This window comes from Melospiza melodia, chromosome 5, assembly GCF_035770615.1.
Source record: "Melospiza melodia melodia isolate bMelMel2 chromosome 5, bMelMel2.pri, whole genome shotgun sequence".
Lineage (NCBI taxonomy): Eukaryota > Metazoa > Chordata > Aves > Passeriformes > Passerellidae > Melospiza > Melospiza melodia.
Window position 1 is genome coordinate 18,470,823 of NC_086198.1, and position 12,901 is coordinate 18,483,723.

The 12,901-nt window shown below is 41.0% G+C and overlaps 1 protein-coding gene and 1 long non-coding RNA gene across 2 annotated transcripts in view; one reads left to right on the plus strand and one right to left on the minus strand.

The window, feature by feature from the left end:
* The first annotated feature begins 68 nt into the window (after positions 1-68).
* Positions 69-3,626, plus strand: LOC134418331 (uncharacterized). Its single transcript, XR_010027759.1, has 2 exons — positions 69-213; positions 3,444-3,626. It is a non-coding gene; the product is annotated as an uncharacterized LOC134418331 (long non-coding RNA).
* Positions 3,627-5,290: 1,664 nt separating this feature from the next.
* The window catches only part of COL25A1 (collagen type XXV alpha 1 chain), a 297,045-nt gene continuing 289,434 nt past the window's right edge, over positions 5,291-12,901 (minus strand). Inside the window, exons 36-37 of the mRNA XM_063156471.1 lie at positions 11,997-12,035; positions 5,291-11,243 (exon numbers count right to left, since the gene is read on the minus strand). Coding sequence (XP_063012541.1) covers positions 11,241-11,243; positions 11,997-12,035 — 42 coding nt within the window. The 3' untranslated portion in view covers positions 5,291-11,240. The remainder of the gene's footprint in view (positions 11,244-11,996; positions 12,036-12,901) is intronic.

Consider the following 12,901-nt stretch of genomic DNA (forward strand, 5'->3'; position numbering starts at 1 on the left):
CGAGCCGCCGAAGGGTTCCCCGCCTCTTATCCCGGCGCCGGCCCCGGGCAAACCCCTCCTCCCGCCTCCCTCCCTCCCGCCTGCCCCGCCGGGACGGGACGGGACGGGGCAGGACGGGACGTCCCGTTCCGACCGCCCCCCAACCCCATCCCGCTGGGCTTTCCTGTCGGGGGGACTTGTGTTTCCTCTTGAGCTGAGGCGGGCCAGCCGCGGGTGAGTCCTGTGCCTTGGAGCTGTGCTGGTTTTTTGGTTTTGTTTCTGTTTTTTGCTAGGGGTGCAGAGCAGCACAAATTGGCGAACAACCGGCTCGGTGCGTGGGGACGGTCCGGCTCCCACGCGCGATCCTGCCATTCCTGCCATTCCTCGGTCATCCTGGTGGCCACGGCGCCACTGCCACAAACATGCGGGAGGGGGGTGAGGAACACAAAGCGGATTATTTAATCAAAATCAGGGCCATAATTCAATGTTCCTCTCTGCCTCTTATGTCCCCAAATCTGTTTGTAAGAGTAGGCTGAGGTGTATATGCCCATCAAAGCCAGTATCACTATTTCTGCATTTCTTAAAAAGTGAGGCAAATTAGTAAGATCTACAGCTTGCCGGGTGTTGTACGTGTACCTAAAGAGCCGTGGTGCTCAAATACGTTGGTTCACTCTTAGGTCCAGGCAATATCTAAATATACCTAGTCCTTGATCACTTTGTAACCACAGAAGCAAAAAAGAAGTGGCTTGCTCGAATGTGGCATTTCTGCATGGTTACATTGATAATTACTTCGCTGGACATCAAAGCCCACAGGAAAAACAGGGGAGAATAAGACGAGGTTGGAGCGGGGGGAAGGAGGACAGAATTCCCATCAAGAGACATCACATTTCAAAACAGCGAAGAAGCTGCTGGTGGAGCACCTCGGATTCACCTTCTCGCTGCCAAGCACGCACCGTCTCCTCTGGAGGCTGCGTGAGCAGACAGCACGAACAGTCGCCCACGGCCCTGCTACCCCATCTGCAGCTCGTCTGTGCCACCTGCAGCACTGTGTTTGGAAGAGTTTTCAGAGAGCATATGTAAAGCCACACAATTTCCTGTGCTGATACTTCCTTTTTCTTGATCAGTATCCAGCAAGTCATCCTAAATTCTGCATATTGAAGAAACATACTTCCTGATTTTTACTTTTTAAAATATCTCTGCCAGCAAGCCACCTTTCTGCTTCTCTAGACAGCACTTCTTTCCATCCAGTCATTTACTTGAGCTTCCTCAGTGTTAAATTTGAAGCTTTGACATTCTATACTCCTGCTCCATTGGAAACCTTGCCTCACTAGCCAACAGTAGCAGAAGTCATAGCAGCTCCACCTCTATATCCCAGCAGAGACAGCTGCTGCCTGTCTTCAGTGCCTTGTCCAGACAGGAAGACATAAAAAGACACGAAGGAATTGCCAAAACTGTCAGCTAGGGCAGTATTGTACAGGCAATGAGGAAATTCATTGATGGGTCCTCGAGAACAGGCATTTAGATGTGCTAACATCCAAACAGAGCCAAGGCTAGAGTCCGTCAGGAATGCTCTCTGCAATGCTTTTCCCTTTTGCCCGCACCTCTGAAAACTGGGCAATGATATTCAGCACGGGGTGGATGCAGTTCAAGTTGTACTACACCTTACGTACTGACTTAGCAGCAATCCCTGGTACCAGCAGTGCACAGAAGGGCTGGGGCAGGCAGCATCCAAAAAGAATTTCAGGAGAGATGGTTTTCCCACACTGGGCTGGTGCCTGCCCTCTATCGGTGTTGAGCACAGCCTTGTCCCTTCCTCCAGGGCTGCTCCCGATGCCAACACCAGAAAATCTCGGCTGTTTATGCTGATGTGCCTCGTCTTGCTCATGTGGAAACCCTGGGCCACAAACAGCTCAGAATATTGAGCTGCTACTTTAGAAGCATGCACTGACAGTCTGGTATCAGGGCTTTTGTTTCAGGTTTAACAAAAGCAAGTCTGCCCACAGCTAACTTATAACAACAGCAAACCTCACCAGGAAACCTTGAAGTGGCAGGTGAAGTAGGAGATTGTTTCTTTGTTCCTTTAAAGAAAGGGTCGTAACAATCAAGAAAATATCCCTCCCTCTTGGCTTATACTTCTTTCATGCTCTTTTGATACCATGAGCAGGAGCAAGCCTGCCAACTCTCACGTGTGGAGTCTCTCCCAAGATTAGCAGAGACGCTGACCCACACACAGGCTTTTGCAGCACCACTTGCCCTCACAATGCTATGCAGTAAATACTGCCAGGAAATACTTCATGCTATACAGTAGGATTAAAACAGTTTCTTCTCTTTTTTTCTTTTCCAAAATAGTTGTGTTTTTGTAAAAAGCCAAAAATACAAACCAAAACATGCCGTTTACTCCATCCTGCTCTGTTTGCCTTATGAGCATTTTAATTTTCTTTCTTTCACACTTGTTTATGGGCTTTGTCCTGGCATGGTACCAGAAATCAGCAGCCTGGCTTCCTGCATGAAGGATGAAAATGAGTAAATATTTCTAACAGTTACCCAAAGTATCCGAGTAAGGTGCCTCTGGCTACCGATGTAACTGTGAAGGGGTTACTCTGAAAAACAATAGATTGCTGGTGCATCCTGAGATGTAAACCCACTGCAGATGGATTTGCTGTGGAAATTGATCTGCACCAAAGATCTGTTTCAGTGCAGAAATTTAAAGATGGACAAACCATAGCTGTCTGCACCTTGTCAGGGACGGGCAGCTGCTTGGCATTTGCTCTGGAAGGGGACTGGACCTGTGAGTTCATGCAGTGACCGGTCCAGCAGGGCCCCCAGTCAGTTTAGCACGGGGTGTGTTGGCAACACTTGTTTTTATCAGCTTCATCTCAACCAGAATCAATTACCTCACAATGATTTTAATATACCAAATAGAAGAGAGATCCTAAAAGCTGGCAAAAAGTTACCAGATACTTGTTAGCTCCAGGAGGGAGCAGCCAAATGTGATGTCAGAAAGACCTCGTGACAACTCCACTTAGGTGTGGGCACTTTGGAAACTCAGTCAAGCTGTAACCTGCACGTAAAAAAACAATCAGGATATTTATTAGCTATTGAACATTCTGTCTTGGTGTAAGCACATGAAATAAACCCCTGCATCCTGGTTATGTTACAGGAGCATGTCCACAAACTAAAGCAGCTTGAGTAAAAACTACACTAGCAGAAAGAGATCTCTCTGAAGAGGTTTGTGTACAATATTTTCTGAACTCTACTGGTCATATACATATATATATATATATATATATATAAACACTCATATTTATATGTTCAAGTAGACACCTGAAAACATTAATATAGATAGATAGATAGATAGATAGATAGATAGATAGATAGATAGATAGATAGATAGATAGATGTACACAAATATATAGATATGTATATATGTAGCAAACCAATGTATTTTTTTTTACTGCATCTAGGAGATGGGAAAGTAGAATGCCCTCCAGCTGGAATTTTCCAAAGCCAATGGAAGAGAAGACAAATTAGTAACCCTGGGAAGACAGAACCCTGCAGCAACATGACATGTTTTGGCATTCCCTTGTTTTCCTTTATTTGGGTGCAGTTGTTACTACTTGCTGGAACATGAAATGCTTTGTCAGCTCCTTAGTTTGTTTTGGGGTTTTTTTTTGTTTGTTTTTTTAACCTTTATGTGTTATTATAATGGAACCATAAGGTGAAGCTGTGTGAGAAGAGGACATAAAAAGCCACTTCTGTTGCCTTATTTTTTATTTGGGTAGGGATTAGCAGGTTTAGTAGGTCCACAAGGCAGTTACATAATAGCCTATAAGTATTTAATTAAAAAGTTCCATTAAAAAAAAGAGGCAGAACTGGCAGGCATTTCACATGCAGTCCTGCATGTGCTCTGGCCCATCACACAATTATGCAGGAGGCATGTGAATGGGGGGCAGTGCCAGAGGGAAAGTCATGTCCCATGGCTGCAGGAGGATGGGAAGGCTGTAGGATATTGGTTACCTGAGGATTGGCCCTGAAGCAGCTAAAGGGAGCACAGAAGTGAAAAATAACAGGGATGCTGTCAAAGCATGGAATGGGAAACCCACGGGGTGTTGGCTCTGGCAGCAGCTCAGAACACACGTTTGTGCTTTGGCAGGACATCTAGAGCTGCATTTCTCTATGAAAGCAGAAGAGAGACAAAAGCAAGAGAAGGGCAGGAGCGGCCCCAGCTGAAGCAAGGACACCACCTGGGCCAGGCTGCCCAGCTGGGGGGCAGCGGCACTCGGAGCCCTCGGGGCCACGCGCTCAGCATGGCAGAGCACAGCACGTTAGGCTGGAAGCACCCTGTCCTGGAAAGGGAGCAAAGATATTTTTAGTCCTTCCAAGAGTCTAAAACAGAGCCAGACAGGATTAATGGACATTTATGGGGGTTAGCAAGAGTTAATAGGAGAGGCCAAACCTCTCCACCTACAATTCCCTCCACCTGTACTTAGTGCATCTTTGAGGTGATGGAAAGGGAAACAATGTGGAGTGTTCCATTTGTCTGAAATATTTTGGGATATAGAAAATCCAAACATTTAAATAATGTGTTCAAGAAATTACAGCTGCTCCTCAGGGGTTTTTTGCCTTTAAAATATTTTGTTCAGGGAGACTCCTGCAAATGTATGTCTTCTTAAACCAGGGTGTTTAAAAATATACCATTTTATAATAATTATTATTAATATAATAATTACTACAAAACAAACTGTATCTAAGGAAAAGAGACCCTCACATTTTCTAGCTTGCACTGTTACTTGTGACGCTGCCTGCACATATCTTTTATTTCTCAGCAGTTCAGGTTTATTTTTCACCTTCAGAACTACAGAAAAGGGAGACTGTTGATTTTCAGCTTTATTTCTTTAGATCCCGGGGGCCTCTGAACTTGCCTAAGCAATAGTTCCAACTTCTGGTAAATACATAGATCCTTGCAACTTCCCCAGGGTGAGGAAAGGCTCCAAGCTCTGCAGTAAAGCTTCTTCCTTAGATAATTTGGGGGTGCCCACAGCCTGGGCTGCCTGTTTAGAACAGATAATGAAGAGACACTGTTTTGGAAGTGGGAAAGACACATTAAGAACATGAAGAGGAAGGTGAGTTTTCCTACTGCACAGGTGGCAGAGGCTCTGATTTTTGTGTGAATGTCTGACACAACTTGGTCTAGACTTCAAACTTCAGGTTGGCACAAAGCAGCACACACATTTTCCAATCCAGACAGACTAGAACAGTTTTTTGCATCAACATTAAGAACTTTATAGCTATTCAAAATCAGCACCAATGGTTGGATTAATATTTTAATAATTACACACTTTTTACATTATGAAAATAAATCATAAATAGTGTAAAAATAATTCTGAAGATCAACTTCTCACAAGCAAGAAACAAAACCTGAAGTACAAAACTGAAAGAAAACAAAACAATTTTAAACTGAAAAACAAGGAGAAATTTTAATAATAAAAACAAAAGCATGCTGTTTGATCGGGTTCAATTAAGTCCAGACCAGTGGCCACAAGAAAGTGGTAAATAATAACAAATTAAAATGGGTGATTAAAACCTCGCAATTCTTTACACTACTCATCAAAAGAGGTCTTGTGACATATTTACAGTGCTAAGACACTCAAAATATTTCTAGTATTGATAATATGATACTGACCCATGTATTTTTCCCCCCATACACTGAAATCCTTGCCAAATTACTTTTCTTTGTATTTTTATCTCTTCTACTTCATTTCTGAGACCATTTGCAATACAAAAATAACAGCACATATAGATGAACTTAAAAAAGTAAAAAATACAAATAAAAATATATAATATTTTCCAAAGGAAAAAGTCAGATACATACATCTTAGCAACATTTTTAAAGTTGTGTGATATTTTTCCAAACATGTACAATAATATAAGAATATCCACATATATGTTAACAATATGTAAAACATTCTTCCACCAACCCAACTCTCCATAATACTTCAGGGAAGTGTGCAAGTACCAATGGGATCTGGGAGATTAATACAATTTCTTTTTAAAATAGAAACAAGTAAAACACTAACGGTCCCAGGTTAAGGCCCCCTGCTTTCAAAGAAAATTCAATTTCCAAGCAGCATTGATAATTGGATGCATTTAAAAACAAAATGAAACAAAAACAACACTCCAAATCCCTTTTAAAATACAAACTCCACTTGTTCTGTAGAGTATCCTTTTCAGAAATAATGGTGGCAGGCACTTGTTTCTAACTGCATTTAATGAATCCAACCACCAAGTAAAATACTTTAATGACAGAGGGTGCAAGAAAACCTTCATTTGTACATTACAGCAACATTGACATCCATAAAAAGAAATGGCAGAAAAAAAAAATCAGTGTTAGTTTTAATTCCAGTCACTGAAACAGAATTTTTACAATGACTACAAATTATACTTTCTTTTGACCACTATCTTTGCAGATGTGCTTTGTGTGAGTCTTTAGTGTGAAAATTTAGGAATCTCATTAGGTAAAATACAGAGATTTAAAAATGTAATATAAGATGGTCAAGCAGCAGAGATCAGGAAATTTGAAGGGAAGGGTCAACCTCTGCATGCCTTGAACCTTTCCATCACTTCCAATAAAATAGGCTGACAATATCTCTGCAGTTCTTACTGAAGTAGCCCTGGTTCAGGCAAAACCCCACTGCCGAGGGCAGTAATATGCCCCTCATTACAAAGTGTAACACCTGGGTGCTCCCTCCCGTGTATTTCAAAGAGCTTTGCAAGGAGAGGGCTTCTCTCTGTCCCCTGCCCTTGCTGGGGCTGGGGAGGCACAGCCAGGGACGAGCCCTGCATGGCTGAGCCGGGATTGCCATCTCAGTTCTGGGGCAGACAGTGGGACACCTCCCTCCTCGCCCCATGGGGATCCAGGATCCCAGCCACGTATCCTGCAAGCAGCACCCTCCCACCAGAGGCCAGCTGATCTCACCTGGGGCTGCTCTGTCACCAGAGGCCAGCTGATCTCACCTGGGGCTGCTCTGTCACAGAGGCCAGCTGATCTCACCTGGGGCTGCTCTGTCACCAGAGGCCAGCTGATCTCACCTGGGGCTGCTCTGTCACCAGAGGCCAGCTGATCTCACCTGGGGTTGCTCTGTCTCTCTCGTGGGCACACGCACCCCGTCCACGGTGTGATGCTCACTGGGGCGCCAAAGCTAACTGTCCACACCATACACCAACCTTAAGAATTATTCCTTTTCCATACTTTAAAAAAAACTCCATACTTTACACACGTGCAGATAAATGGATCCGATTGTTTTGAAACTCTTTCATACTACTTACACCATAGACTGAAAGAATATACAAACAGCTGCACGAAGAGTATCATTCTGCTTTGCTACACTATCAGAATATGACATCACGACCAGCAATAAATAAAAATAGAAATAAAAAATACATTGTATCATTGTTCTGTGATTTAACATCTCATGCTTTACCTCAGGAAAAATTAAAGTTTTCCAAAGCATCCTGAAAGAAAGCTTTCCCATAGTTAGTCCATGAATATGAAGACAAAGACCATGTATGTCAGACATATTCCATACAGTGCTTAAAAGATTTGCGGCCTCTGTAGCAGGATTTCTGCACAATGTGGCTTTAATGCACTGGAGTAACAGATAATTACAAAACTTCATATGAAACAAATACTGAAAACTCTCAAAGAAACAAGGATTATTCATACCTGAAAAGTCAGGGATATAGAAACTGTGTAGACTAATACCACTACACATTTCTACAACTGAAAAGACTGGTAGAAGAACTACTGTTCCTGTCACAAACTAAACAAAACAAATCATATCTTCCTGCAGGAATGCCACTAAAAGATACAACAACACACTGGCAGTTCAAACTGTAGCTTTGCCATCAAAAGGAAAAAGATATACTAGCACCAGAAATAGTTGCTTCTTGAACAAAACAAACACGTTGCAAGTCTTCACAGGGTGCTTTTCTTGATGGAATATTAAACCTAATTTTTTTTTCTCTTGTACTGACCATGCAACTTTTCTAGACAGTTTTAAGTTTCATTTCAATTCAATCTGAGATGCAAGTATTAATGCCAAATCTATGTATGTAGTTTAACCATTCAAATGAAATTGTTTATTTACTGCTCACTCATGGTTATTTAAAAGGAATGAACATTCCATGATACTGAACAACACAAAGGCTAAAAAAGCCAAGTAAGATTATTTGAAAAGTATTCCTACCTGCCGAAAATTTAATAAAGAAATTAATTTACAAGACAGAAAAGAAAGCAAATGAAGGTGCTGAAGTGTTCCTTCAGTAGGGTCTCAGTGTCAAGGGAGTTAAAGGAGAATTGAGTTTTGACTAACATTTAACAGTAGCATCTATAATTATTTCCTGAATGACAAAACTGTGGGCCAAAGCTCTGCTAACTTTATTGGTGCATATAGAAATGGATGCTAGGAGGGCAGTTAAAAAATGTAAGTATACAAATTAAAAAAAAAAAAAAAAAGAAAGAAAGTGCTAATTATTTATCAGCATTATTTATCTTGTTGCTATTTCTTAAATTAGTTGTGTTTGTGGACAGTCTCAATATGGAGTTGCTAAATCATCAAGCCAGATAATGAACATCCTACTTGATTTTGCAGGTAAATACTCTGAAGGACCTTTAAAAAATATTTCATCTTACTGTATTGATTGCCAGTATTCGATATCTTAACAAACATTCAGCTTCTGGTCTCCACATGTGCCATCCACGCAGCCAAATGTGCCAAGTCAGGACACGGCGCGAGCGACTCTTTCCTGGTGAGTTTGCTCCTCACCCAGCCTGCTGGTTCCTGGAGACACTGCTGCCTCAACAGCAGCCTGAAAGTGGCAGCTCAGAGGCTTACAGGGTGCTGCTCCTGTCCTCCCTCTGAAAGGCCCTCAGTGGTGCTATGGCTGTAACCCTCCGGTAACGTTTTATATTCTCTCTGTCCCTCCTGAAGGTTCCCACTGTTGAAATCATCACTACTCTAACAGGTTGATACTTGCATCTCTGAAAATTTAGGGAAAGCAAAACATATTTCCTCATTTCTGTGAACACTTGTTTATTTCTTACTATTGGAAAGAAGGGATTGAGCAGTAAAAATACACATGTATTCAGTGTATAGTGTGAGATTTTTGTTTGAATTAGTAAGATAACACTAATTGGAGGCCACTAAATTGACTTTTTGCTTTAAAAATCTGGGTTTTCCTCAATGAAAAGCTGGGTTTGACTCCAATATACCAAAATGACAATAAAGATTAATCAAAGAGAAATATTCAATTATAGTGGCATTTCCATTGATCTGAGATTGTGAAGCAATACAAAAAGTGTGACCCCATCTTCATATGATTTAGAAATGATGGAGCCAGGAAAAATGTGCGTTCTAAAAAGGGCAAAAGGTGCCCTCATATGAATGGAGACAAGCTGTCTTCTTCAACTTAGTTTTGGTCTACATATGAAAGACAACTTCTCAAAAAAAATCCTCCTAAAAACGGGATGATTCTGCTATATACATTAGGAACAGAAGTGATATAAAAAGAATTTCCATCTGCCAAATATGGCACCATTTCTCATAAATTATACTCTCAAACTAACTTCAGTGCACCATATGAAGACTCAAAATTGTAAAAAATACCTCGTGGCAAAACTACAAATGTGCACAAATCACATATTTCTAGCATTAAAAAAATTAGTGGAGAGGGAAATGTTTCTCTAGAAAGCCATCTGAACAGAAAGGGAGAAAAATCAACACATCAACAATCAACAACAGTGGAGTGTGGTGACAAGCGTGCAGTGATAATCACACAGAATTGTTTCTCTCCAATGGTTTTTGAGCAATAATGTCCACTAAAATAACCGTAACAACATAAAAGGAGCAAGATGAATACATCATTCTGTGAAACATAAAAATAAACTCTTTCTTTTCTAGACTTAAAGGCTTCAAAGACTCTGAAATAAAAACTGTTAATACTGAAACAAGACGAATATGTGGCTTGAAAGTATTTTCTTCAATGCCGTCATCACAAATGTTGAATAGATTATTGAAATGCATTCTTTATGGCAACAGAAACAGGAAAAGGAAACAAAACCAAGCATTGCTTCCAAATTCCCGTAGAGAAGTTCAGCTAGTTATGTGTAATTCAAAGTGAATAATCTGAAAACCACACCATGATACATACATCTCAGGTCAGTTCCATTGTTATCCTCCTCTGGAGGATGATCTGATTCATCCCCACCTCAAGAGTGCTTTCTCCTGTAGCAGTCCCAAAATACAACGTGCAGAGTGCATACACTCTGTTCGTCCTCGAGTGAGGCTGAGAAGCATCTGGTCTCAGGCGGTGTCTGCCATCAAATGATCCCTGCAGCACCTCTGTAACCTTTTCAAACAACCCACAGACAAGTCTGGTTTCTTCTTCAATCTTCTGTCCCCCCGATGAAGGACTCGACAGGGCTTATCGTGAATGTCTTCAGGGCTGTGAGCAGTGCAAGGCAAACCGATGCTGATCAACAGGCGGGGCCCTCTCTCATCCAAGGGGCCAAGTATCCCGCAAGAATGGAAGCCATCCACCTGCAGCTGGAATGCTATTCCCCAAAAATTCAAGGCCTCTCTCTACGCTCCTCTGGTTTATCTCTTTTTAGCAATGAGCCATGGTGTGACTCCCTTGAGATGACAAAAGGAAATGACTGAGAAGCTGGAATCAAAGGCCACCGTCAGCAGCCACTCACGGTCACACGGCAGGCAGGTCTGGCACACACACTCATGCTTTTAGTGCACACGGGCAGATGCGGTGTCATGGATCAGTGACGTGCTTAAGATGGACATGGAAGCCAAGTCAGTAAACTCCAACAGCAGCTGGTACAGTACATTTCATAGCATTTTGCTCTTATTTGGTCACAATTTCTTGTAAACTAGTTCATGGCACTCATTGTCCATGCACATCCACAAGCCAAAATATAAGAATTTACAGAAATATTAATTTCTATTACTGATCATTATTTTGAGATCTCTCCCATTAGAGAGACAATCTTTGCAGGTTTATCCTGCAGTTATTGTATCATCTAACTGCAGATGTAGGTGAAAAACAGATGTATGTATGGACTATTGCAAACAAGTAGAAGCAGCTACATGTAAACATATCTCAGACTTGTAAAATCAAATTTTCAGTTCTCAACTATAAATAAAAAAGTGGAGCACTATATACACAACTTCATGCTTGTAAGGTTAGATTCATCACTGCAGAAACAAAAAGAGATACAGATTAATCAAATTAGTAAGATATTTCAGACATCTATTCAGACAAATACATAGATAAGGCAGAGTTGCAAATATGGATAGTTATTTTCTCAGCACCAACGATTCTTCAGAGATAAATGCACCCAGGATTTCACTTATGCTTCATCTTTTCTGATATTTTATATGCCAGTATCCCTCCAACTACATTATTCTGAATGCTGTGTTTTTAAATCAAGCACTATCTAGGTTAAATATTTACTAAAATAATGTCACCAGTTAATTTTGCCATGAAACACAAAACCCCGGAGGATTTATTGAATAGACAAGAAATGCAAAGAAAAGGTCAGGATATACTGTCCTTCTCAGTATTCCAGAAAGCCAATATAATAATAGATCAACAGATATATTTGACAAAAATGACACATCCATGAGCTTTTATAATGAATAGGAAGCACTGATCATCTGCAGAAACCAAAGGATGTGTGAGTCTTCATGTGAACAAAGAAAAGTCTTGGACTTTTCACAAAACTAATGCCAACTATTTCTACAGTACTGCCTAAATGAATTGTTCTACACAAATTACAACACATCACATTAACTAAGGTCATGGAGAGGTCTGATCTTGCATTGCTGGATATGTCTGTCTAGGAGGCTCTGAAGTTTATCTTGATAATGTTCAGTATGATTGTGACAGGCATTTCTGTGTTCTGAGGACATACAGGTCCTGAAAAGAAAAAGCTCTGCCCATCCTACCTTTTGCCAACAGCCAGGCATTGGCAATCCATCAGGACCCTGTTTCAAGGGGAGCAAAAGGATGAAAAAAAAAAGAGCATAAACAAGTTTGACAGAATAGATATTTCATCAACATCTGTTAGAACAGCTGAAGCAGCTTTGACTTTCTATCTAAGAAGTAGCTCCCAGTTAACTTATTTCCTCTCTTATTCTCAAAGTGAAGGGAAAGCCAAAGGCAGGAAAGTTTACACTGTAAATACATATGTGCACTTCTCTGCCACAAAGATTTGGGGTTTTTTCTAGATCATTAGAACTTCTTCATCAGTTTCTTATTGCTACTAGACCACAGGTTACATGTTATTTTACATATAATCTGTTTTATTCACAATAATCTGTATCTGAATGTACAAGATCAGTGAGAAAAAAAATACTATCATTTTATCTGGAGAGTATTATGTTTTATGGGCTCCTTGTTCAAAGGTCACTCTGTGATAAGACAGCAGGACTCAAATGGGAGTAGGATCTTTTAACTTTCAATATCAGTTTTTGAATGAAGCAGTGAAATCCTAAGGCCTGGACATACCTTGAGGGCCACAGTGGAAGAAAACATCAGCAGTGGGAGCAGGGCAGCACAGCACCACTGATTATTTCAGTACTTAGACAACATGGCCATCTAATTTCTTCTCATGTTAGTAAGAGGCCTTCCTTTTCATGTGTCATTTCTACCTTCACGTTTCTCCATGCATCCAGTAAGATCAGGGCCAGCTTTTGACCGGAGTCATACTGGTTTTCATGGATCTAATTCCAATTTACAGGGCTGCCCAGGGTTTATTCAGGGAGTTATACGCTCAGAATTAGGAGCATATACAATGTAACTACACTATGCATAAGCAGAAAAAAAATTAGGCCTTTAGATTTCTTAGAAT